Genomic DNA, 27,328 nt, shown 5'->3' on the forward strand with positions numbered 1-27,328 from the left:
AGTTAAAAGTGTCCAAAGACCAGATTTTACAAATATGTATATCAATAAAACCTAACCCTTAAATGTACAGCATAGATAAAAAAAAAAAAAAAAACTTAAGAAAAATTCTAACTGCAATATCAACCCTAACTCAGAGATATCACAAAGATATTTCCTATTTTATACTATGCCACAGTCATGTATGGATTTTTTCCATTTTTTTGATTTCCTTTGCTCTAGACATTAAGCACATAACAACATGCATACACAGGAGTAGGCAGATGTCGTGTCTGTCTCTTTAAAACAGACCCCTGAAGGTTGGCGAGGATTCGGTGCGGATAGCAGTGAGTGCGGAGCTCAGCGCGACATGTGCACAAGCTCATCTCCGCTCAAACTGACGCTGCAACCTGCAACGGCCCGAGCCGGAGACACACAGAGGAATTATTTTTTTATGACCGCGCTAAATTTAGTTAAACCTCTTTCTTTTTTTGTGGTCGGGAGCAGCAGTAGATCTTAGAAAGAAGTCGCTCCGTGTGAGTGAGTGTTTGTGTGAGCGTGTGAGCGTGCGGGGATGAAGAAGTGCTACTGCTGAGTTTTGTTATTAGGTTCCTTCGGGGCGGTGCTGCTGCTGCTGCTGCTGCTGCTGCTGCTTAAGATCATCCTGCTGCTGTCATGGGTCTATGGGAGTGACATCAAAGTTTTTTTAGGGGGATGATTTTGCTCTTTTGAAATATTCCAGTTGAGGCTCCAACTCTTTCCCGCGTCAGATTTACATGTTTTTAGTCAAATCTGCGCGTTTTAATGATCGGACGAGGTCTGGTTATAATTGATCATTTGAGCGCAAAGTCAAGGGGCTCCAGGACAGAGTGGAGATGAACTTTGGAAATGTACTACTTGTCACGGTCTCATTCATCACCATCGCATCAGGTAACAGCAAAAATATTTATGACTTATATAATTAGGCAGATGTGTTTCAAAAGTATTTCTGATTTCCTTTCTCTACAATACGCGTATTTACGCATCGACTTGTCTTCTCGTGTTTCAGATTTCAAATGTTTCCCGGTAAGCTCTGTAAACTGATTGTGTCCTCCCTTGAAAATGAAATGTATGATGGAATATCACACACACATAGAGATCTGAAATGTATGATATCATTAGGAAATGCACATTTCGTCTTTCCCCCTGAGTCCCGGGGTGGTCACGCAGGGGGCCATTACGCAGCTGGAGAGGTCAGAAGAGGCTCCACACTGTAGCCAAAGTGAAACCATTTAGCTCTCACTTTTAGCACATGAACTCTCAGTGACAGTGGCATAGTCCCACAACCTTCTCCACACTCTTCCAAGAGGTTTGAGCATACACACATACTATTAAAAATATCATTTTAAAGCTCATTTTAATTACTGTTTAGGAAGGGATTATATGTTTTTTTTTTCAACCATTGCTCTTATAACAGCTTAATATTTTGATCTTTAATCTCAAACCCCAAATTAAAACAGGGCTTAAAAAAACAATTTGTTTGAGTGCAGATATGTTCATTTTATTGTCATATTAAAGTATATGGCTTTTAACACACATTGAAGACAGAACACTCTGTATGAAATGTGTTTTTCTGTTTATTTAGGAGTGAATAAATGAAACTGGAGTTGGCTGAGTGGATTTAACAGAAAATGAAGCCATTAAAAAAAATCATGACTAATACAACATTTTTTTGTCCCTGAAACTTGAAATGCATCAACCTACGTTATTAGTATCATGTTAGTTGATTATGATATATTTACACAAACACATGCCTACTGTAAGGTACACTGTGGAGTTTTTGACCACATGGCAGCATTACTGGATCCCCCCTTTGTTAGCATGTGCACCAGTTTGTAAGCTAAACTTTTGGCCAGGATGGGGCAGAGGAAACCAACTTTATTTGTTGACGCATGTGACTTGTTAGCGTAGTTCTCTTTCTCCAAATAGGTAAAACCAATATTAATACATATATTCATAATGCTTTTAAACAAAGTGCTGCACATAGCTCATTAAAAATACACATTTTTATAAAAAAAAAATCAAATGAATGAAAAACTAACTAAAAACAGAACATCAAGGAAACATACAGACAACTCATGACTCAAGGGCAACAGTAAACAACAGGGGTCCCCAAATACACAAGTTGCATTTGTGTTTGTAGCCACATTTCTGTCTATCTGTAGAATATTAGACAAATCTGAACGTCACCCCTTTTTGCTCTATTTTTGGTCTCCACCAACTCCTGAGGGACTTTGTTTTGCCTCTTTAGCTGTAAAAAACTATACTTTTTGCAAGCATGTTGCTTCATTTGTTTGTCTGGTGTCAGGTGTGGGAAGTTGGCGTGGCATAGAATTTAAGATCTTTTTCATAGAAAACATCAACCTGCTGTAACTTGTAAAAGCAGCCAGAGTGGTGTGAAACAGTAGCTGAGGGACGATAAACCAAAACGATCTGCTGAATCATTTTAAGCTCCCATGAGGAACTCTTATTCTATGCCTTTATAGCTTGAATAAGTACATATTTATCCACTCGTCAAATTTGCCCACTGCTCTATTTCCCATCTCCTCTGTGATGTACTATAATTATTTTACGATACACAGCTTCATGGTCATGTGTTATACTTTGTTCCTTTTACTCTGTCTCATAATTATGTATAAACTAGTGCCACCTCCTCACATTAAAGGCACTTTGCAACACCCACACCATCTGCCGTCACCTATTAATGGGGTTTTCTCTTATTCCCACCTCTATTATACCACACTTTACTGTTGGGTGAAGTGTCTTTTAATAAAAATACTTGAGAGAAGAGGATTTAAGCAGGCTTTTTGCACTCTGTGGGAGTTTTGTTTCAGCAAATACCCCGCTTAGGGAAATTTATTCTGTTGTTTTCATACGGAGAAAATAAAATATATGAGTGTTATAGCACCATATGTTTTGTTTATGTGAAGTCCAGCTATTCTAACATCTTTCCTGTTGGCTCTTCTATGCATTGTTGGGGTTTCTGTTTGTGTTTTCTTAATGCTCTGTGTGATTGTGTGCTTAAACAACAAGTGCCCTTAACAAATTGCATTTGATTTCACACAGCAGCTGTCTCCCACACACACACACACACACACACACACACACACACACACACACACACACACAATCTCAATTAATGCGGCATCAGTGCGGACCCTAATACATCTCATTGAATCTTCGTTATCTTGAGCTGCATTCAGACTCGGCTCAGTGTGGAACTAATCGATGCTAAACAACCGTTAGTCGGCGATTTGTGTCAACTCTGTCCTCCTGCTCATTACGTTGTGACAAACATGGCTGACAGCTGACTAAAGCCTCTCACTGTGCCTCTTGATGAAACAACCGGGTGATGAAATCTCTGTAGAAGCTGGTTAGTCCTGTAATGTGCCACAGGCTTGAGTCATGTCGCTAGATGATGTCCCACTTCTGGTACAGTCAGTGATGACATCATTCAGAGATGAGATCACGGGCACGTCGCCAAACAAAGGCTCAAAAAGCCTTGATTGTTGCCAGAAGAAATTAAAACCTGACTTCTTTGCTTTGAAATTTAGTTCAACTGACACACTATCGCCCTCCCGCAGAGATTAGTTGGCAATGTCATGAGGAACTGCTTGAATGTTTTTGGCCTTTTCAAGTATGTAAATGAATTAAAATTGAAAAAGACAGGAGTAAATCTCAGCAGACAGCCACCAGCCCCTCAGACAAGCTGCCAGCCAGCTGCTTCTGTCTTAATTTAACTTGCACTGAAACTTAGACTCTGAGCAGTCTGCCCAACAGGTAGTTGTGTTTTTCAGCAGATATCAAGCCGTGAGCTGAGACAGGTCCAGCTTTTTGTATGTTTTATTTTGCTCTGAGCTTGGCTGTCGCTAAAAGGCAACAAAATCTGCAGCCAGACAGAGACGTCCCCTCGGAGGCTTTGATGTTTTCACACATTAGCGTGACAGCGGTACACTCGTGCCCCCGGGGGGGATGCGAGGTTAATATTTAGACACACTAATTAATGAAAGCGCCCCTCGTTATGCAATGCATCAGCTAAGAGCCAAGAAACGCCATATACAGCTCGGATCAACAGGGTTTTAAGACGTGATCTTGATCACCCCCTCAGCTCTTGGCCTGCTAACTCTGTGAGTTCAATGAGGCAGAAATGTAGGAGATGCCTTGAGCACACATGTGGGCGTGTGTCTGAGTTTGCAATTAGCAACAATGCCATAGCATGTCTATCAGAGCTGCATGCACTACTAATAGACTCTTATTTGACAGTGTTTGCTTGCTTTCTCTGGATTTATTTTTTCTTTGTGAATCTATAAATAAATTATTACAGATCACATTCAATCTTGACATTTACCACAGCAAATAAGCCTGAAGCACACGATCAGATTAGAATAAATTAAGTCAAAACTCTGAAAAGAGACAAAACCATCACACCCATTATCATCCCTTGTACACAGTTAATTAATTAAGTTTATGCACTGAAGAAAAAAAATACACAATATCACTGCTGGCCCCTATTACTTACTAATATGTTAATAATAGATGAGTCAAAAATGAGTCATCATCATTTCATTATAAAAATACATCAAATGAATATTAATACAGTATCAAAATATTATGACTAGATGAGCGGAAACTTCACTCTGTTAGTTTTCTCCAACAGCGCTGAAAAGCTCTCGAGCCCCCACAGCACACTCAATGCTCAACTCAAAACAACAGAGACTGAAAAAGTCGATAGCTTGCTAGTTTACAGTAAATAGTGACACTTTTAGCTGCTGAAAAGGCATGCATTTCCCTCAGCTGTTGGTGGAGACCAAAAACAGAGCTAAAAGAGAGTGAACTTAATAATTTACACCAGCCAGGTGGACAGAAACATGACTCCTTTTGAAAAGGTGTGTTTCTTCAATGTAAACGAGCGTCCTTTGACTGAAAGGTGATGGAAGGTCAATGCTGTGTTTCTACTCTACTAGTGGAAAGCTCCAGAGTTGAAAAAGGGAAGCCAGTACAGAAATGCCAAAAATTGCAGTTCCTTGGGTGTCCACTTGAGGTTGGCAACAACAGTCAAGGCATCCCCATTAAGACCTATATTATAATGCCCATTCTTACCAGTACCAATAGTTATGTTAACAGCTTGATGATTTAAAAAACTGTTTCGGTTAGGTAAAGTTTAGAACTCATTTCTTTTTCTTTTTTTAAACCTAGTTGAAGACTCTAGGACTATGTTGCTGTTTTGTCTGTAGGGTTTTCTCCATGGAGTAATCAACGAACCATAAAACAGTTGATGCAGTTGTAAAGCAATGAGCTCTTCAATAGAAACATGATTATAAACTCGAATTATGGACTAACAAGGCATAGGAAAACAAAATTACCAGTCTGCGTCAAACATTTCCAAAGTTCCCTTTTACACTCTGAAGTTTATAGTCTTAAAAAATGTAATTTTTCATCAAGGTATAATACACCACTCCAGTACACAAAAACACAAAGAATAATATGAGTAAGTAAAATAAGAAGAGCTGTTGAATACATCTGTTTCTCTGTAAAATGCTCTTCTGCCTCTCTCTCCCTGACACATTCATTAGTACACAGTGTTGCCTTGAGAGTGCTCTATAGAGTGATAACCTTGCATGAGTCTGGCATGCTCTCATTCACAAAGCCCCCCCTCCATATTGGACAGCAGCTCAAGGTTGACTGCCATTCACTCTTATGGATTATCTTTGCTCTCTTCTACCCCTCCCGAAGGACTGCAAGGTTCTTCGAAGTTAAGATGTGTTTAAAAGAGCTTTATTGATCCGTCAGCAATGATGTGGTGTCGGCACAAAGACGATGTGTGTTACCTTCCTGGGTTTAACAATGTATTATGACTTTCAATTGAAGCCTCTTGGTTCAATACGTGTGGTGATGTTGTGATTTTTGCGATCTTATTTGGTTCTAAATCTGCTCTGATCTCCTGTTGTTTTTTCTTTTTTTCCATTTGTTCTCTGTACAGTAGTGCTTTATTTCTTTTATTTGCTGCTGAGAAACAAATCAGCGCAGTTAGATGAACCTGCAATCTTTTAGTTCAGCAACAAAACAAAAGAAAACACTATGAATGTGCAGCAAATAGAAATAGCCTGTCCTATTGAAGCTGTTGTTAATCACAGAAACATCATCAAAGCTCTGAGTTTTAAGAATATGCCTGAATGAACCAAAAGCAGTATTTGAAGCGTCTTCGCTTGCGTGTCTGTAAATTGTTCTGAAACCGCAGCAGGAGGAAGCGATGTCCTTCCCTTCTTGTTTATCCCTTGTACATTTAAAAGTGATTTCACACCAGAATGCCCCGGATTAGTGTTTTTCCACACAAATCACGTCACACTTTAAATTCCTTCTTGCACTTGGATATCTCTGAGCGCCTACCGCCAGCTCTAATGGGCCGTGTTTATGAGCCGATCCCCATTATCGCCTGTGACGTTTATTTTTCCGTGTCACAGGTGTGGCTGAAAGAGTTTTTTTTTTTTCTTCCTGAAAGATGCTTTCAACCACTACACAACAATCTTCCTGTCATGGAGGCAACATTACAATGAAAATGTCCTTTCCTCAGAAAGAAAATGTGTTGCTGTCATGTTCAAGGTGACGAAGACTTTCTATTGAATGCAGAGAAGCTGGCTGTAGCTGTCACATTTGCCACCTGAAAATGTCTGAGTAAACTTTTTTGAAAAGTCTAATTTTCTCAGTAACACATCATAGAAGCACATTTATTCTTTTGTAACAGTAATAAGCACCCATTAAGTCTCAATCTTTATCCATCACCTTTTATGTCATTGGAAGGAAGTGTACTTCTAATACAATCTATTTGTCTCAGTTTCGTTTGAAAGATGGGGGCGTCTACATTTTTTAAAATGGTTTTCAAAAGTGCCTTTTGTCATTCAAATAATGAACGCACCAAATTAAATAAGAACACGTCTTTTTTTATAGCCAAACCAACTGAAAGCAACCAGAACTGAACAATATGTGCTGTCAACCAAGATTACAACGAGAGCTACTTCTCATCAACACTAGAAGGGTTACTTAACACAAAAGAGTCTCAAATATGGCTGCCATAAACAATGATGGGTTTATCCATTGTTATTGGCTAATAGTGTGTTTCTTTGCAGATTGATAGTTTTGTTGTACCACAGAACATATATGTATCTCAATCGGGGGGGGGGGGGGGTTAACAATGAAAATTATTTTATCAAAATAGATAAAATAGAGTCTTGACTGAAGGGCTTTGGCACACAATTTCAAGAGAAATCTGTGAAATAACAGTGGAAATGTGAGTGAGAGGGTTGAATGAGAGACAGACCTGACCATGAAGGCACATACTTATAGTCGTCCTGACTGAACTTATGCTAGTGCTTTAATAGTAAAGTAATATGTCTGTATCACAGCAAAACCCTTGATGTAAAGGCCTTTTATCATTCTGAATAATCTGTAATAATTGTTTTGAACTAAACTGGTGTTAAAGTGCATTGATGTGTAAACCAAGGCTTTCGTCTCAAGAGGGAGTCCTGTGAATGAAACCAAACATTGAACAGTTATAATTAAACAAAATCAAACAAATACTAAATGAGTTTCACTTTATTTATTCAGGAAACCAAATAACAAAAGCAGCCACACTAATTAAAAGAACTACTGTATATCAATGATTAAAATTAAGAGCAAGTTAAAGTTAAAAGCCCCTTAGAGGAAGTAGAGTTCCTTTAACATTAAAACAAACATTAAAGCCCCTTCCACTTTTCATGTTATCATTAGATGTGTAAAGTGAAAGCAGTAGCTTGTAAGGGCCAATCCTTGGAGAATTAACAAAGGTCTCATCAGTTGCCCCAAGCTTTACACAGAGTTTTAATGCATTTCAGCCTTTTGTTTGTCCTTTGTGTTTTGGGTCGCTCTTACTGCTCTCATAGTTTCACTTTCAGCTTAAAAAGCTTGGAGAACGTCATGCAACCAGCTTTCCGCCAAACAGTAAACAGACACAACTAGAGAGTAACGTTTCAATGATCGATTATGTCAAAAAAATGTCCTGCAGTAGAGAGCATTGTCTAAATTGTAAAAATAGACTTTTCAATAATTGTGCAGTAGACGGTGTGCAGGAGTTTGTCTGCAATTTTTTTTTTAGCAATAACAAGGAATCACCCACATATCAAGTTCCTAATACTTTTATTTTTTTGTTGGAACGATGACGACGTTGAAACATTCTGGCATCGTGACGAGTCTCTTGGGTGACCCTCATAAATTGGTGGAGAACATAAACATGATGAGGACAACGTTGCTCTGTAACAGCTTGCCATAAACTTTCAGCAGAGTCACATGACATGTGCTGCATCATCTTTGTAACTGGTATTTGTGGGTTTATAGAAGAGTCAAAACATAAATCCAAACGTTGCATTAATGAACTCTTTGAGGAAATATCTTCACTGTCGAGTAAAGTCAGATATTCATGTGCCAAATCTTAATGTTTTAAGCAATTAAGCCACTAGTATGACATGTTCAAACATAATGGTATGACTAAAGCCAGTATTTTGGACGGTCCAGTATTTTGATGCCATTCATTGTACATCGTCCTACTCTTTAGTGAGAGAAAAAACTGTAGAGTAATCTTGAGTATTTGTTTTTGCTGTAAAATCCTGTTATGATGTTGATGAAAGGGTTCAGGGTTCACAGTGATGTAACTGCATTACATGAGTTGGGAATCTGAACTGAGAGTACACGCTTTAAAAACTCTGAGCCAAAGTAAAATGATGCTCATGCAGTATTAGTTACTTCCAACAAAGCAATTTGATTGGACGAGAGGCATAAGTTCTTTTATAGAGTATAACTTTAATTGTCCTGTATATTGTCAAAGCATTACAGAAAACACGTCTGTCTGGAGGAATCACACAGGACATGTAGCCAAATGTACATAATACAAAAGTAGCTGGCCAGTGATCACATGGAGACACATTAATAAGGTATTTCTGGGGCAAAACATATTGATTGAAAAAGAAAAATCTGATGATTTCACTTCTATATAATGCTTCTGAAACTATTGAATAAAATCAATATCTCACTTGAACCACAGCCACGCTGACATCCAGTACATCTGCTCTCCCTCTTGTTTGATATTGCTTTCATAAACTCTCCAGAGATGACATATAAATGTGATAGAAAACGCTCCAAGAAAAATGACATTGTAATACCTTGAAAGATTAGTTTTCAGGACCAGCATGAAATAATTCACACTTTGCGCTCCGATTGTAAACAAGTGTTTGTTTTTGTGAGGACTGACTCGAGGTGCCATGCCACATTTTAATGGCTCGATTAGTATTCATCCACATCCTGCATTAGTGTGTTGAGCTGTCCTGGTTTGTGACCCCTGGGTGTTAGCTGAGAGCGCTCAGATTGCTCTTTAGATGTTTACTTCAGGTTTATGCCATGATGGCAACTCCTGGCTCGCATTGAAATCAGTTCATGAAAAGACATAAATCTGCTTACAGATGAAAAGGGAGGGTTTATCCCCATGCCTCTTGATTTGAGTGTAATGTAGCAGCAGCAACAACAACATGTGTGTCATTGGGTTACTCCTCACTGCTCTTGTCTAGTAATAATAGAGGATTGTCATGCAGTGTAGATTATGTGCTGAAGATAATGCCTCAAACAGGGCAGCACAATAATCAGTGGCACACTGACCATTTCTTTTTTTTTTTTTTAAGAGTGAGGGAGAGACCATCTGTTCCCTAAGAACCAAACTAAAAGCACTGGCATTTTGAATTATTCATTTTTCTAACTGTAACACACTGGTCGAAACATTTGGTCTGCTCTAAAAGCTTACCTTAGGAAGCAAAGCAGTGAGTCTTCCCTCACAGCCCAGGAAGAATAGTAATGGATCCCTAGAGAGTTATCTATATCTCGCTGCCTCACTCATGCTCTAAACCCGGGTCTTTCTCCTTTGATATGTGTACTGTTGGTATACCTGTCTTATTCTCTGCTTTCCACAAACTATCATCTCATCTCTACCTCTGCAACAAGATTCTTGATTGACACAGGGATTGGCCATTATCATATCACATGGGTGATTGCATCCTCTGTACAGGTGGTCCTCTGTGAACAGACACATATAGCTGAACAAATGGGTATCAAACTTAGTGATCTGAAAGGAACAGGTTGTTACAGGAAAATGTCTTACCCTGCGTTCAAAGTCAACCTTCAAAAAGAGACGATTTGCTGCTTCGCTTCACACACATTTATCCAACACACAAACAGCACCTCTAACAGAGGATATTCTTGCCTTTTTAAATGGCTTCGCTGTGCATCTGTCCTGTCACAAAGAGATTATATATTTTCATGGATGGCAGGGAGTCAGATGAAGAGCTAACATTTGTCCTCATCTTTGCTCCACAGGGTCCCGGGCTCGGTTTGAAGACAGTGCACCTCGGATTGTGGAAGACCCATCGGATTTGATCGTCTCCAAGGGGGAGCCTGCCACCCTTAACTGTAAGGCAGAGGGCCGACCCCCTCCCAGTATCGAGTGGTACAAGGATGGTGAGCGGGTGGAGACTGACAAAGATGACCCCCGTTCCCATCGCATGCTCTTGCCCAGCGGCTCTCTCTTCTTCCTACGCATCGTACATGGACGACGGAGCAAACCAGACGAAGGCGTCTACACATGTGTGGCCCGCAACTACCTGGGAGAAGCCATCAGTCGCAATGCGTCACTCGACGTTGCCAGTAAGGCCTTAATTTTTATTGGTATTTGTTCTCAAAGTGTGTATGCTTCCGCACTTTTTATGCACTGCATGCTCATGTGTGTGCGTGCACAGCATGCAGAAGCTTCACAGCCCTGTCCCAGATCCATTTGAAGCCACCTTGCTGTTTTATAGACCTCCACTGGAGGTTTGGCTGAGCTTAAAAATGACGATATGAAACGACCAGATTGTAGGAGGCCCCATCTAAAAACAGGGTGGTATGGACAGAGATAAATGCAGTAATAACAAAAAGCCTGTGGACTTGTTCCAAAGTTAGGCTTCTGTGACAATAATCTAGTTTGTCTTTAGACATTTCTGTATTTATAAAAAAATGATTAATTCAATATAAAAGGAAGTGGACATTGCCTGCAGGTCTGAAACGTGTTCTATTAATGGCCAGAAAGGCAACACTTTACTGGTTTCAAAGTTAAGTTCAATGTTCGATTGCAGTCCTGTATTGTAATATGACTGCTCAGATAAGCCAACTATGTGACTGATTCACTTCATTACTTTGTTTGGTCATTGTCATTTAAAGCTCCTGTAAGGATTTCTATATATTATAAAATAGACCGAAACATATACTGATGCCTCTTTGTCACCTACAACAGCAAACAAAACCATTAGCATAAAGATTGGTCATTTATATGTAGCTGTTTAACGCCTGAGTCTTCTGCCAGGGAGGAAGTGAGGGACGAAGTGAAAAAAAGTGCTGTAGGTACAGCCTTTATTTTCTATATTTTCCAAAGCAAATATTCTTGGTGACTGAATCTGATATGTTTCACTGTTCAAAGAAAGTAGGATGATATTTTTTTTTTTTTAAAGATTTATTTTTGGCCTTTTTGCCTTTATTGATAGAGGACAGTGGATAGAGTCGGAAAGGGGGAGAGAGTGGGGAGAGACATGCGGGAAAGTGGCCACAGGCCGGACGCGAACCCGGGCCGCCCGCGCGAGGAGCGAGGCCTCGCAACATGGTACGCGCGCTGTCGCTGCCGCTGAGCTATCGGCGCCCCCGTAGGATGATATTTTTGATAAAAAAAAAAAATAATAATAAAATAAAATAAAAACACTGCTAGCACATGTACAGGACAAGATTAGCAGAGAGAAAAGTGGTACCACTTTGTCCACAGATTGCACCCCAACAGATAAAAAGAGCTTTAACAATTAAGTGTTTATGGTCCCAGAATGAGTTTTTAGTGCCACTATATCCCTGAAGACTTGCTATCCTATATACAACCTCCGATAACTTTGGACATAAAGTAAAAAGGTGGTTATTTATTAGTTTATTGTTTTGGCAGACATCCTAAATTGAGGTATAGTTCTCAGAATTAGGTGGAAAAAAAAGGTTGGATCATGGCCCTCCTTATGTACATATTTGGAATTCACAGATTCTGACAGGCTCCCCGTCAGACGGTTAATGCTTCCGTGCCTCCTACAGCTTTCAAGACACTTTGGTTTAACAGGAAAAACATTCCGCCAAGCACTTGTCTTTGTGTCAAAGATGATCAGTAATGCTATGCGGTGCATTACAGCAGCCCCAGGGTATTTCAAGGGGACTACTTTATGTTTTCTTTCGGTCAGACTCAATGACAAATGTTTGAAATAATTTCTGTCACGTTAAAGTGTTTTTTGAAAGCTGTAGGAGGCTTCTTAAGCCAGAGTAAGTCTGAGTTTCCAAATACCATTGATAAAGTTTGAAAAAGACTTGATATTATAAGAAATGGACAACAAATTAGAATAATACCCAGGTTGATATATATGTAAATGTTTTCTTTAATCACATCTACCTCTGTCCTTTATAATCCTTTTGCAACATTTCACATATATATATATATATATATATATATATATATATATATATATATATATATATATATATATATATATAAAATATGTTTCTTGTATTATTAATATAACTCTTTACACTATGACCAACATGTACAAATGATTCCAATGATGATTTCCTAACAAGGCAATGACTTGTTAGGACATTGTTTTTATACCTCACAGTTATTGAGTTTATCTTATATACAGAAAACAACGGCAGCATATATTTGCATTCATAAAGTTGAACTTCTGAATTATTAGCAGGATCCGGCCTACAGAAGAAAAACTCTTACTGGCCCCTCACATTAGAAATGCAACACCAAGCCGCTGTTGCTGAGCTGTGGATCCTTTTCCTATGGTTTCCTTGTTATTATCACATTACCTGAGAGTCCTCTTTGTGTGTCCAAACAAGATCATGTCAGCAAAGGCTGCACTTGTAGCTGTGTGTGTTTCCTTTGCACAGCGCCTGCTGAAGAGTACAGCAGCAAAGTGTGAGCTGTCTCCTACATTTTTGTGAAAATGCAATGAAGTAAAACGCTCCCAGTAGGAGCTGTGTCTATTATTTTCCCTCCTTGGTTCAGGACACGTGCCATTGTCTTCCCTCCCTCCTTATTGTGCAGCCTTGGCTCGGCCCTGGGCTGAACTGCTTCTCTCTTTGGCATGGGGAAATGGATTAGTCAGAAGGTTGATTAGCGGAAGGAACATAACAGATTAGCAAGGGCGAACTGTCCTTGTTTAAACACATAAAAACAGCAATTTGAGTACAGTCTTTATCTTCTGCCGTATTGAAGCTTCCTTACTGGCAGTGTAAGTGCAGCTCATGGCTGAATGAACACATCTCTCGCTCGTGTCCAAAAATAGGGACAGCCTCGTCAGATTCAATGTATACTTGGAACCATAGGCAGCTAACTAATGCAAATATAAGAAGAAATGAAGCGTGTACTATCATACAGCCTTTTTTAAATTGTTGATAATGGTGTTTGGCATTGTGTGCAGCTGGAGATAACCGCACAGTCAGATTGGTGAGCGGATGAGTCACCTGCAGGCACTGAGTGACTAACTTTATTAATAAGTGCCTGTTGTTGTTCTAATCTCACTGCCTCCGGCCAGAGAGGGCATATGCTAAGACAGCATGGTGGTGGTCTTAGCCTCCCCCCTCCCCTCTGAGTGAGGTTGTGCTGACTGTGGGGTAAGTAGTGACCCAATTAGCTCTGGCAGGGAGGGGAGAGAGGGGAGGACTCAGTGTTAATGACCGGCCAGTTTTAAGATGGTGGTCTTGCAGAATTATGTGAGTGTGAGTGTGTTGGTCGGTGGCGGCGGCTGTGTGTGAAGCAAGAGTCTGAGGGACAACAGGTGGACGGAGGAAGAGCTTAAAACTCCCACTGAGCTGTAATTAACACGGATGCATCTGTTCAACTGTTGGTTTGTCTCTGAGTAAGGAGTGGAAGGACTCACAGTAACCTGGTTTTTAAACACATTAATTACCGATTAATTGACAGTGAATTATGCATTATGTATTGCGCTGCATTTCTCAGGCTTCTGCACTTCCTGACTTCAGCCGTGTATTTTTCAAGCCACAGGATACGTTGGGTAAATTATGCATGCTACTTGTGCTTATTCCTTTCGCTGAACTGGTGTCTGCTGAAGTAACCTTGAGCTGCTCCAGCTGGGAAACAAATATATCGGTGTTAAGGGTAGCTTTAAATCTCAGAGGAGCTGATACACATCCCCCCTAATCTTACACTTGTGCTTGATTATCCAACATGTTGTCCAAAAATTGTCTACAGCCCCTTAATTGTTAGGGCTGGTCAAACATTTCACACAAAAGTGTTGTTTCTTATTTAGGTATACATTATTTTACAGTTTATAGGGTCTCTCAGCATAAAGGCATAAATTGTGTTGGTAGTACGTTTCTAATTTAATGACATTTATTTTTAAATTGTGTTTATCACATTATGAATCGTAACTTATTTGGGAGAATTTTTATGGTTTCTCTATTACAATAGTCACAGATATGATTACTAGAAACTATTTTAAGTCACAAATATCTAGTGACTACATCTTTTGATATCAACATAAGCTTTAAAACAATTGAATCAATCTTTGGCACACCAAAAACTCTAAAAGATAAGGAAGCTGTTAAGGGAAGGAAAACCAACATGTGAGGTTCGCTATTGCATGGTTGTGTGCGTGGAAATGTTCTTTTTAATTTCATTACTTTGAAGACAATAAAGCATTGACATGTGTTGTTCAGTTCATGTCTGAGTCACAGATGTTTGTGTTGAAGCATAAAAGGGTTTTAAGGACACATTTGTCCTGTACTCTTAGTCCCTGTAGCTACACAGTAGCAGTAAGGGTGATGCTCAAATGCGTCCTGCGCACCCTGAGGTCCACAAGTGATGTTTGATGATTTTGCAGCTGTTCTCCATTGTAGAGCGCCTCATTGTAAGAAGCATGCCTTGCTTGGAAATGCCAGCAGCAGTCATTATTCTGTCTTTTTTTCCCCCTCTCTTTCCTTTTTACTGTAAGCTGCTCGTGACCGGCTGAGTTACCTGGCTTTTGGGGGAAAAAAACTAAAACAGAATAATGAGACAGTGGAAGGGAGCTGAAATCCTAACTGTGTTTTTGTGGTTTTAAAAGAAAGCAAAAAGGGTGAAAAAATGTCAGTAGTTTCCATTTCCAAACCATGAATGTTAATGTCTGCCTGCCTCATTGAGGAGACCATCACATGGTGCGACAGGATTAGAATAAAGTAGGACAAATAAAAAATACAACTTGTATAAAAGGCTTTAGAGCCAGATGTTGCTCTTACTCCTGATGAGGGATTATGAAGGAATCAAACTTCTGGTCCGAGCTTGTTCCTTGGTTGGCTTGCTTTTTATTTCACTATAGCTATAAATCATCCTCCATGAAAATTCTTTCATGAGCAATTTTAAATTCAGTCCCTCTATTTTCTAGACAGTTTGGGGATTGTTATGTTCAAAAATACATGCAGTGGGAGTTGAGATGTTTCCTCGCTCCCCCACCCCCCCAAATCAAATTTGTGGAGCATATCAACAATGCAAAAATAGCCGTAACTGTGTTGAGTGTTTTTATAACGAGACAGTAAAAAAACAACAACTCCAAATCGCTAAACTTTTTTGTAAATCTTGCTTTATTTTAAGATTACCTATTGCACCTTAGATATGTTTTCCTCACAGCATATGCTGTGCAAAATCATGCAGTTGAAATATCAGATGTACTTACTAGCATGACACGAGAGATTTAGTGGTTGAGGTATTAAAAATCATGTCGCAAAGAATGCACAGGAATTATATAGCTATTTGTTCATTCGTTGTGAATTCGTCCACCTCCTGGGATGACTGCGTTAATGTGAGCTTTTCTCTTCACAACAACTATCAATCTTGGCTTTGCTAAATGTGTTATCTGTATGTAATGCCTGTTTATAATTGAGACATCAACACACTTATTCTGAAAGTGTTGGAATGTATATCCATGGGCTTCTCATAAAGGCTGTTTGCCCTAGAGTCTCTTCTCATCCTCCATCAACAAAATCAGACAATAGGTGGATTAAACCAATCTCTCTTCTCTGTAGGCAAAGCCTCCATTAGCTGTGACAGGGCAGTATCATGGCAATGGGATTAGACCCCCTCTCTAACTGGTTTACTGCTTTTTGAAATAAAAGGAACAATAGGAGCTGGGCAGCAGGTTTTGTGCACCTCTGCTGTCCTTTAACCTCTCTCCTTTTCCAGCCTCCAGCCTCCATATATAAACACAGTATGGTAACCATTCACACATCTGTCCGGACCACTCTGTCTGCTTCCGACTCTCACTGTCACCTTGTGTTTAATACAAAAGCTCTCCACCCCCCTCTGACTGCCTGTCAAAGTAACCCATCATGTTTCTTTAACCTGCTGGGTATGCAAATGGTGTGTGAACTGTTCAGTAATTTGCCCCGTGGGCTGCTTTTATTTTCGACAAAGTCACAATCAATTAAGGCTAAAAGGGACCCAACAAACATGCGATACAAAGAACGAATGTTTTACATTTCAATTTTCTTGTGATTAATCTGTCCCACTCCCTCTGTTCATTTTTTACAGTAACACTAACAGATGGCCTTTCTGCGGTCCTAGAGCTCCTCTCTGCTCAACACTCGGCTGTAATGTAGAGATAAATGTCACTTAAAAATCCAGTGATGAATATTCTCGAGGGAGATTAAACTCCTAATCTTTATATCCCTGAAATATTAAAGTTATGAAAATGAATGGGTGTTTGCTGGGATAGCACCCACAGATATAATGATAAAAGCGCTGAAAGTCATTTGTCCCTGCTTTGCCATTATTTAAGCTTACATGAAGTGCCTTGGGGAATATTAGGATTTGCCTCTACACTAGCAGGGTCAAGCCTCAGCTGCCCCACAGTAACAAGGCTCTCTTTCTAGGCCCTGCATGGACTGAGGCAAACGAGAGTGCCGAGCATGGTTTGGGAGATTATTTGGCCATCAGAGACATGTTATGTCTGAGAAGTTAAGGGACAGTAGCCCCTCGGGAGTCGGGGAGGGAGGAGAGTTTTTAAAGAGATTGGTAGATTCTGTGCTTGGATCATCATCATCATTGCCTACAAGCATCCGTTGGAAACTCTGTTTAGTGTGGCGGGGCTTTAAAGTCAGAGCAAGGAAGGATCACATTAACTTGAACGCAGCTTCAAAGAGAAATTTGGAGCTCGTGTTGCACTGTGTTTGGGGCTTGTAATGTCAGGGATATATAATTCGGCTCTCTGGCGTGTGTTTCAACATTCAAATGTCCCACTTTCCTTTCTGTCTGTGCCCCGAGAACCCTTGGTATCAAATGCAGAAGGTGCATGTGTGCATGTGTTTGTGTGTCTGTGCAGTTCAGGGATTAGCTCTCTGCCCATAACTTTTTCACTCCAGTCACCATGCCAGTGAAAGAAAGGTCTCTGTGCAGCCATCTAACCAGGCCTTACAGACGGAGGTCTAAAAATAATGCAGTGCTTTCAATTAGCCCCTCAGCTCCGCAAAGCATTTGAAACAGACAGCCAAGTGAACAGAGTTGTTTTTTTTGTTGTTGTTGTTTTTGTGAACAGACCTTGAGGAGGAGTGGTTGTAGTCCACACTTCATTTTGAATAGCCTATAGTGTCGAAGGCTCCTTCATTGTGCTGTTGTGGCAGATGTTCATATTTTTACATCATATCCCCAAACTCCTATTAGGAAAGTTTCTCCTTCATTGTCACTTAATCAACAGCTCTAAGAACTATTACAGTGTTTGACTGGGAATAATAACTCAAATATCACTCCGGCTTAATGAGAATTTTTGATAATGTCAATGAGGTTAGAAGTACTGATTGAGTCTTCATATCTAAAGACTTCTCACTTTCCTTTGTCTAAATGTCAGGCCATTAGAAAGAAAAGAGGAGCGAGTAAAGTTGAAGGGACGTGAGAGTGAATTTCCTCTTCTTTCAATAAAGTTCAGTTTAAGATGGCAGATTTGTGTGATCGATTCATTTAAAGAAAGAGCTGCTGTGTGATTGATGCCACAGACCGACTCATTGTCCACCTGAGACCTGAGGGAAAACAGTCTGCTCATTCAAGTTCTGTAATATTCATAACTGTTTACCCAAGACAATTACCGTCTCCAAAGTGAAGTGAGGAAGATTTCCCGTCGGTAAATAGCTGACATGAGGTTATTTGAGATGAGGTTTTATTCCAGCTCACATGGTCTGAATATTGAGGTGAAATTAGTGGCCTGAAGTGCCATGTTGACACATAGCTGGCAGACGTAGGGGATAATTGATGTTGCATAGATTGAGTAATTAGCTTAGAATAAACCAAAGGCTTAGAATAATCGATTAAAGGTGGATTGCAGTGCCACTAAATCCTTATAAGCAAAGAGTAATAGAGATAATACCAGTGGATTGGTTATTCTGTTGTTACACCTGATAAGCTTTCTGTTCTCACACAACAAATAAGCTCTTTAAAGTAACTCTGGGAGCTTCGCTGCGAAATACCTAAGTTGATATGCATCCATACATTTTATTTACTCGGGTCTTGGAAAAAGAAGCCGATACAGAATACAAAATTCTGCAGTTCGTTGAGTGTCAGCTTGAGACTGGTGCCAGGAGTCCTGGAAGTCACTTACACACCACCGGCCAAAAAAAGCTGTTTTTACATCAGAAATGATACAGTTTACTGCAGGTACAAAAACCAAAATAGGTCTGATTAGTTATTATCATGACTGGCACACACTGTACGGGGGTGTGTGTCTTTTAAAAACCATCCATAGTTAGGCACGTAGCTCACATGATTGACAGGTAGACGAGATGTAGCCATTTGTCATTTGGCCTCAGCTGACAGTCTCAGCCTGTTGTTGACTGAAAGCTCGACTGAAAGTTATCTGCACTCAGAGGTCAATTTGATGATTTAAAAACAGAGGTTATATATCGGCTTTTCCAAGGTGCTTTCCTTACTTGTTGATGATTCACGTAGAAAAGAAAAGCAGCAAGACACTCAGATAGTGTTAAGTTGTTTCCCCCTCAAAGTAATATAGGTAAGCTTTTGAGTGGACAAAATTTTTTAATACTGTGATTTTATTTATATATGTTTTCGGTTCTAACAATCGCTCCAAACTACAGATTATGTGATACTAAAATAAAAAAAAAAATAGAAAAATTGCCACCTAATGCTGTCAAAGATCTTTAAAAAGCATGTCCAACTACTGATGGCCAAAAAGAATAAATAAATAGTTAAACTATGTGTTTACTATGTACCTGCATACCGGGTTCACTCAATCAAAAAAACTAGTCTAAAAGCTAAAGGCAGCAGGCGAGTTGCCAAAGAATGAACCTAAAGGTTAAGTTGATGCTGGTACTGTATCTTTTGTGGACTTATCCTTCAGTATAAATCGTCTAGTGAGAGTTGATTTGTTTTTAGGGAGTTAGGTTAGGTGAGAGTTCGGGGTGAGATAGGGTTTAGGTTTAACTTAAAACATGCTCCCTTGCATTTTAAAGCAACTCTTGGCTATTGGTTTAAATATCTTTTTGCTGGACATAATGATGTTTGCAGCTTATGTAAAACAAGTTCAAGCCACAATCTTCAAACCCTCATGGACGGGCCGACTGTGCTTGATTATGGATGCTCTTTTATAAATGCTTCAGAACACCATTCTCGATTTAGAAGTGCATGAAAGCAATCAGCCATTTTTCTATATGTAAAAAGATAGCAAATATTTATGAAAGTGTAAAGCAGGTTGAATTGAGTGATTACTGATTATGTTGTAATAATACACTTGTAGAGGAAGAAAAACTTTGCCAGTGCAGATTTCGGATGTGGTCCGGCATAAGTAAAAGTGTGTGCGTGTGTGTGTGTGTGTGTGCGTGTGTTAGTGTTTGAAATTGTGAGCCTGTCAGCATTGGAGTATAAGTTTCCATCCTACAGGAGGTCTCTTGAGAAAGCTCCAGTGCACAGTTCATGCTGTGGCTTTCATCTGTCAATCACAGCAGAAGATTAGAAGATATCAGAGGTGGCCGTGTCAAAGACTCCTCATCCTGGCGTCATACGCAGGGTGGCGGGAGAGCAAACTTCAGAGATGACATGAGGAGAAGCTTTTCTTTTGGTTTGGAGCTTATTCAATTCAGAGTGTTTCAGAGTTGTCAGAAAGCGTTTGGAATCAGAGACACGATCATTTCATTAACGCAAAGGCCATTTTTTTTTCTCCCTCACACATGAGCTAAATAATGAATGCGCTGTTATTTGTTTACTTCATGTTGGACTAAGAGATGTGCATTATTCATCTGCTCTGTCAGGAGAGACAGCAGAGTAGGACACGGGCTTGGAAAAAAATTAGAGCATTGTCTAACAAGGACGTTGTTGCCAGGGATTTGGGCAGTCATGCACATGCAAACACAATAATCGACTTTCACTCAATAAGCTTTTTTTCAGGCAATCTTCGACAAGAAGATGGTGTTTAAGAAAACAAGTCAAAATGATATCCAAGGCAATTTGGTGTTTCTTTTGATGGTATTGCTCTTTGCTGTGTCTGCTCACCGATCTGTCGGTCTGATTTCCAGGCTTTGTTTTAAATACATCAGACACACGGACGAGGCTTCTGAAACTAATTAGATTTTCTTTGTGTGTTTTCTCCTCAGTCCTGAGAGATGATTTCCGCCAGGCCCCGAGTGACGTGGTGGTAGCTGCGGGTGAGCCTGCAGTGTTGGAGTGTGTGCCTCCTCGTGGTCACCCTGAGCCCACTGTTTCCTGGAAACGCAACAATGTCCGAGTCAGCAACAAGGATGACCGCATCTCTGTGAGTTCCCTTGAAATACTGAACAAGCCAAGCAGCCATTTAAAAAAAAAAAAACAAGAAAAAAAAAAAAAACAAGTGGAAATGCTTTTGCAGGTTTTAAGCCCTTTAGACACTCTATGTTGTGCACTGAAGCAAATGCTGAAGAAAAATCCCCATAAATGGCAAAAAAAGACTCAGATTTGATGCCATAAATTCACACCAGGGCACCAAGTGCTTTTGAATCTGTGGCTAAAAGTATTCCCGACAATTTCACTACATTACCCAGCAACTTTAGGGAATTATTTATCCCCATTAATGAAATGAACTCACAACACATGTAAGATTTAGTTTAGTCTGCAGTAGCCTAAGCTGTTCCTATAGCTAAGGATTTATAACATATGATATAATAATCAAATACTCTGTCTTAGTCTTTTGTAATTGAGGGAGAATAAATATTGCGAGAGGTTACTTTTATACTAGTTAATATCTGACCAAACAATAGCTCAAATAAAAATACAAATACATTTGATATTGCATTCAAACCGTTGCTGAATGTCTTCAGCGAGAGAAATATAGAGATAAACATTCACTGGGTTAAGTAATGCAAAGCGGACATGTTGCTTTTCTTTGGCCTGGAAAATGTTTAGGATCTGCTTTTTCTAATTCTCTTTCTTGTGTGTAAAATAAATCCACATCTGGATGTTATGTCTGATGGTTGTTGGAAGGATTTTCTAAATCAGTGATCAAGAAAGTATTCAAGTATTGTTTAGAAAAAAAAAAAAAAAAAACTTGCAAAAGTCCATGAATGTACTCTATAACATGTAAAAGTTCTGCATTGAAATTTTAACAGGTGAAATGTCATTAGTTTCAGATTAAGTATTGTATTCTTGGGTATTGCTAAAAAGATATGCTACTGTAAATAACATGTTATTCTTAAGATTCATTTGTCATTTGTTAATCCTTACTGTAAAATAAATGTAGTAGGGACAGGAGTACTGTATTTTTCCTTCTGAACTTTAGTGGATCAGCATCATAACGTCTCATAACATACAGTAAATTGAAGTACTTCATTTTAGTTATGCACTAAATAACGTACAAATCTAAATATTAGTATACCAAATAGACCAAATGTCTTTGATGAAGGAAATTTATATTAAAAAAAAAAGTAATCCAAATGTGGATTATTTTTCCATAAAGACCATGCTGATAAATATTTTTTTATCTAATGTCATCACTCAAAAGAGCTTGAAGACTGATCTCTTGAGCTGTTACTGTTCTGCTTTTCAGATGCGTGGGGGCAAGCTGATGATCTCTAACACCAGGAAGAGTGATGCTGGCATGTATGTTTGCGTGGGCACAAATATGGTTGGCGAGAGGGACAGTGATCCTGCAGAGCTAGTGGTTTACGGTAAGTTGCTCGAGTTAGTAAATGTTTGTCTGTTGGCTTGAAGTTGTTGAAGGAACACAAACTTACAGTCGAACCGCGCTTTTTCCTGTAGAACGTCCTGTGTTGGTACGAAGGCCGGTGAACCAAGTGGTCATGGAGGAAGACACGGTGGACTTTCTGTGCGAGGTCCATGGAGACCCTCCCCCCACAGTGCGATGGCGCAGGGAGGAAGGGGAGCTACCCCGTGGGAGGTCAGAGAGTTAAAGACACGAGCACAGGCCAATAGAGAGTCACACAAGTGATGCATGAACATCATACTGCATAAGAAATCTTGAGTTACAAGAGACTGGTGTATTGGAACATAAACTCATGTGACCCAGAAAACATGTGGAGTAATTGTTCATTAATTCATGCCTGTCTGTCAGTCTGCTAATAAAAATTCATAAATGGAAAAAGACCAAAGAGGATTCATTAGCAGGCTGGATCCTCCTGTGACCATTTTCATCCCTTTTCCTCCTTAACCCAATATGATGTATATTTAGCAAAGGCTTTTCTTGAATTATTTCCGTCAAGCTCAATGGTACAAATATTTCATCACAAACATCGACATCATCAATCACCTGTGTATTACACAGCCATGAATTACACAGTAGGCTGACAAGGTTCGTATTATTAATGCTGTTTGTAGAGCTGAAATTAAATTCTGTAGTTGTGCCATTATTTGTTAAGTTAGAGAATAAATCCTCCTCTGAAGTACTGCTCTCTCAGTCGTATTTACTTAAAGTCAGACTAGAAATCAGATTCAATGACAACAACAAAAACAAACACATGTAGTGATAATGAACGTTAAAGAAAATGAGAAGTTGGAAAAGCATCTACTGGAATTCAAAAGCTCTTTTCTTTCTTTTGCTTTCTTGGCCAGAGCTAGATGAAGAGAGTTGTACCAAAGTCATGGCTTCAGATGAAAATAAAACTCAGTGTCACGAGGTAGCAGAAGGACCACTTACTATTTTGTTAGTTAATCTATACTTAAGATGTAAGCTTTTAAGTGCTGGTAGGCTTTTTGTTGACAAATGTCTAAATCCAGGCTCGCTGCTTTCTCCTGTTTACTGCTTCTTATGCTAAGCTAAGCCATCTCCCTTCTCGCATATGTGCTGCTAGTATAGCATCTAGCACATGCTCTGTGGCTTTCATTCCCTATACATAATTAACAAGGCTCGTACACAAGCAGATTAAAATTGACTTTCAAAAAAACATTTCAAGACTTATGTTATTTTGGCAACTTTATTAAAAATGTGCTTTTCAATATTGTCAAGCAGAAACAAGAGAAGAGGCGGGGCGAGACAAGCTGAATAACATGATATCGAAGATGATGTATATAAGGAAAGAGGATCGGACAGAAACAGGGCCGATGTGAAACAGTAACAGACAGATTCAGACTTATATACAGAGTAGAGATTGTGATGCTAATTTGTGGAAGAGAGATTATACCAAAAGATAAAACTGCTGACAGAAATGTTAATGTTGTTAATTTTTGCTGCTGTTGTTAACAAAATGATGCACCTTCTATCATTCATGCACAAGTAGGGATGTCAAACTGAAAAGAAAAAAGGAGTCGCTGAATTCTATCGCTCACTCTCTTTTGGTGTGTGAGCTGTGAAATCTTCGAAAGACACTGATTTGTTGACAGTGTTGGCAACCTTCAAAACAAAACAAAAAAAGTTTAAATTTTCATGGGGGTCTTGTTTGTTTCTGTGGTGCTCAAATATCAGGCAGTGATAAGAAGAAAAGGCAGAAAAGCTTTTAAAGATCAATAGAACCACAGAGGGACAGTGACTCTAATGTAAGAGTGTTTTTATTCACTTTTAAAATAGGTTATTGTTGGTAATAAAATGAAAAATGAGACTTCAGCACTGCATTGGTATGTGGCCATTTAGAAGAAAAACACAGCGAATACCATCATAATTTTATATTTCATATTCTGTTGTAAGTCTATCCCATCAATGGGTTAAAAAAAATCTTATTTCAAATTGATTTTCAACTGTTTCAAGTAATGTTCCTGGTGCCAGTAACAACATCTGAGGCAGATAAGGCACGTTATTCCACTACTTTTAAGTTGATGTAACCTGATTGGAAAGGGGAAAAAAACCTTGCAATACACTGATTGACAAGGAAAGAAATGACAGTATCTTGTACCACTGGCAGATTTTCTTTGCTTTATGTAGATTAGCATGGTGGTTTTCTCTGTTAGATCTAATGTTATCTCCCTGCTTTTCTCCTTCCAAAGGTTTGAAATCCGCAACGGCAATAGCTTGCGTTTGTTCCGCGTGAAGGAGCAGGATGAAGGGACCTATATCTGCACATCTGAGAACAGTGTGGGCAAGACAGAGGCCTCCGCCATGTTGCAGGTCCATGGTAAGAAACACATCATGCATATTGTATATGGGTGCACAGACACACACACACACCCAGACGTTTGGCATGCATAAAATAGCGCTCATATCTAGAACCATGTTCATGCATAACATTCAGTCACATGGCAACAGTATCATGCAAAAGCCAGTACCCATTTTCAGTCCAAAGCTCAGTGTTTTTAATATCAGTGTATCTCTGTGAGTTCCTGTCCAGCAGTGCTGCCAGGAGCTTATGCTAAACCGTATGGATTACGCCATTTGACAGATGTTTGGTAGATGTGTGCTTTAACTCACTGCCAGAGAGCGGTCCCAGTATTAATAAGACATGACTCTCTCTCCCTCTCTCTTCCTGTCTCTTTATCTCCTTCCTCCCTATGCCCTTTTTTTCACTTTGTGTGTCTCGGTTTAAATTGTCTCAGACGACTTCATCCACTAATGCTTTTATCAGTGTAAATGAAATCCAAACCCAGTGTTCAGTCTGCTTTTTTTTCTCCCTTTTTGGCTCCTTTTCATAAATTCACCCATTTTGTTTTGTGGCTCAGCTTTTCATCCATCTCATTAATTTTCCATCTTTCTCCATCATGTTTCAAACCCTATCATCATTCCAGTCGGCCTGCTCTGTAAGTTCACCATCCAGCTAATTCTTCTCTAAAACATGCTTTTGTGTTATGCTCGATTATTTTGTGCTCTTCTCTGAATGGCGTTCATGATGGTTTTTCAAACAACAATCAAAGTTTAATGACTTAAATAAATTCCTCCATTAGGCACTGAGATGTTTACAACATGCCTGTTGCTGCACTCTGGCATTAAGTAAATCACAGACATACTGATTTAATGCACAGCAGATTAAGGACTACTGTCTAATGCACATCTGTTGCGGAAAGACGAGCGTGTAAGGATAGTGTGAATGTAGAAACTTCCCTTATTTGCAGCTACATTGTTCAGAATACATCTCAACATTAGTGATTTCAAACACAGTGGAAGTCTCTGTCTTTAATTTTAAATAAGAACATGGTGCTCACTTATTATTAACGAGTACTTGAACAATTTAGAAGTGCTTTTTCCAAAACATCAAGGAACTCAGAGACAGCGACAGTAAAAATGAGAGAAGAAAAAATGATCAACGTAATTGCATTGAAGGCTGACATATCCTGATTTTGAATCTCTGTAATGGGACTAATTCCAAACAGACTGAATCCAACATTTCCCATTATTCATCTGGCATTATGACCAGGCAACCCACATGTCAAAGTCCTCTTAAAACATAGATCAATGCATTTAAGCCAGTTGACCTCACAATGATATTAGAGAACATTTAACAACCGGCTGATTTACTCTTCATACATTATACATCATACATACAGCTAATCTAAAATTGAGGGAAGAAGTTGTTCTACTTCTCAGTATTTTTAGAGATAGTGCAGTAGCACCTTTTGTGTTGATTTTACTATTTTGATGTTGTCTCATGTTCTCCTGCTTTGATATAAATATATACAGTATCTCTGACTACAGGGCTGCATGTGACTCATTTACGACCAAAAAGGTGTCTTAAAAAACATGCCAGAAAAACCCTCGACTCCCTGACAGAATAAACAGAGAAGAATGTAGTAAACTAAACCTCTATGATGTCATTAAGGTTTTTTGACCAGCTGGTGTGTTATCACCCGCAGTTATTTCAAGCAAGTTATCAGCAACAATGGTAATAAACGAAGGTGACAGTCATAACTGTGTAACTGTGTAACACCATCTTTTTCCATGAGAAACACAATAACACAACTTGCATAACCAAAAGCTACAATGTCAAAGACTTAGACAAATAAAAGAAATTGATTTGTAAAAGCAATTAAGAAACCCTAAGCTGAGTCGAATGCCTAAAGTCATCAGAAAAAAAGCTGCACGAGAGTTGCTCATCAGATTTGTTTGAAGGCATTTTTTTTAAGCAGTAAAATATAAATGATTGTGTGACAGGTTTGCATTTGGGAACATGCTCTTAGTTAGAAGATTACAACTCAACAAAGATGACTCGGATTCGTAGTGTTTTGAGACAAAAAGCGTAAGGTTATTTGTGGTGTAGAGATTTATAGAGTGGATGAACAGGGGCTGCAGAAGCCTCTCATCTGATGGGAAGTTTGAGCCAATATTTCAGACGGGAGGTAGAAGGCTCTGGTCAGTGTGAATCTACAGAGGCTGCGATGATGGAGCTAACGCAATGATCTGACCCGAGCTGGAAATTGGCAGCTCATGCCCAGACCTTTTCCCAAAATACCTGAGTAAATGTCATCGGTAGAGCTCGGCCGTGCACTGTGATGATTTGTTATTTTCTGAGGACAAGGAGGTGATGTGTCTCATTAGAGAAGAGGGGGGCGATGAGGGTATAGTGATAGATCAAAACGCTCTGAAGGTTAAGTATACAACCCCTAAATCTTTCCTCTTTGGCAGCTGATGAGTGTTTTATTGTTACAGGAGAGGCTAAAGCAAGGATGAGGATTTATCTATCAGTTGGGACATTTTCATGCAGAAGATCTTTTAGTTTTGACATTTAAAGGAAATTATAATGTTAATGTTTTGTTCTTTAACATGATTTTAAAGCCCCTGAGAGTAGTTTTTTTTAATGGTTGTAAAAGAGAATGAAATGACAAAATGAATGTCTCTCTGTG

General features: G+C 39.3%; 1 protein-coding gene across 2 annotated transcripts in view; it reads left to right on the forward strand.

Annotated features, from left to right (window-relative positions):
- The first annotated feature begins 317 nt into the window (after positions 1–317).
- Positions 318–27,328, forward strand: part of LOC306830450 (roundabout homolog 2) — a 50,429-nt gene continuing 23,418 nt past the window's right edge. For both annotated transcript variants that reach the window (XM_079353971.1, XM_079353972.1), the window contains exons 1-6: positions 318–906; positions 10,405–10,731; positions 20,734–20,891; positions 22,158–22,278; positions 22,370–22,508; positions 24,545–24,672. In XM_079353971.1, the coding sequence (XP_079210097.1) occupies positions 852–906; positions 10,405–10,731; positions 20,734–20,891; positions 22,158–22,278; positions 22,370–22,508; positions 24,545–24,672 (928 nt within the window). In that variant the 5' untranslated portion in view covers positions 318–851. The remainder of the gene's footprint in view (positions 907–10,404; positions 10,732–20,733; positions 20,892–22,157; positions 22,279–22,369; positions 22,509–24,544; positions 24,673–27,328) is intronic.

This window comes from Symphodus melops, assembly GCF_947650265.1.
Source record: "Symphodus melops genome assembly, chromosome: 10".
NCBI lineage: Eukaryota > Metazoa > Chordata > Actinopteri > Labriformes > Labridae > Symphodus > Symphodus melops.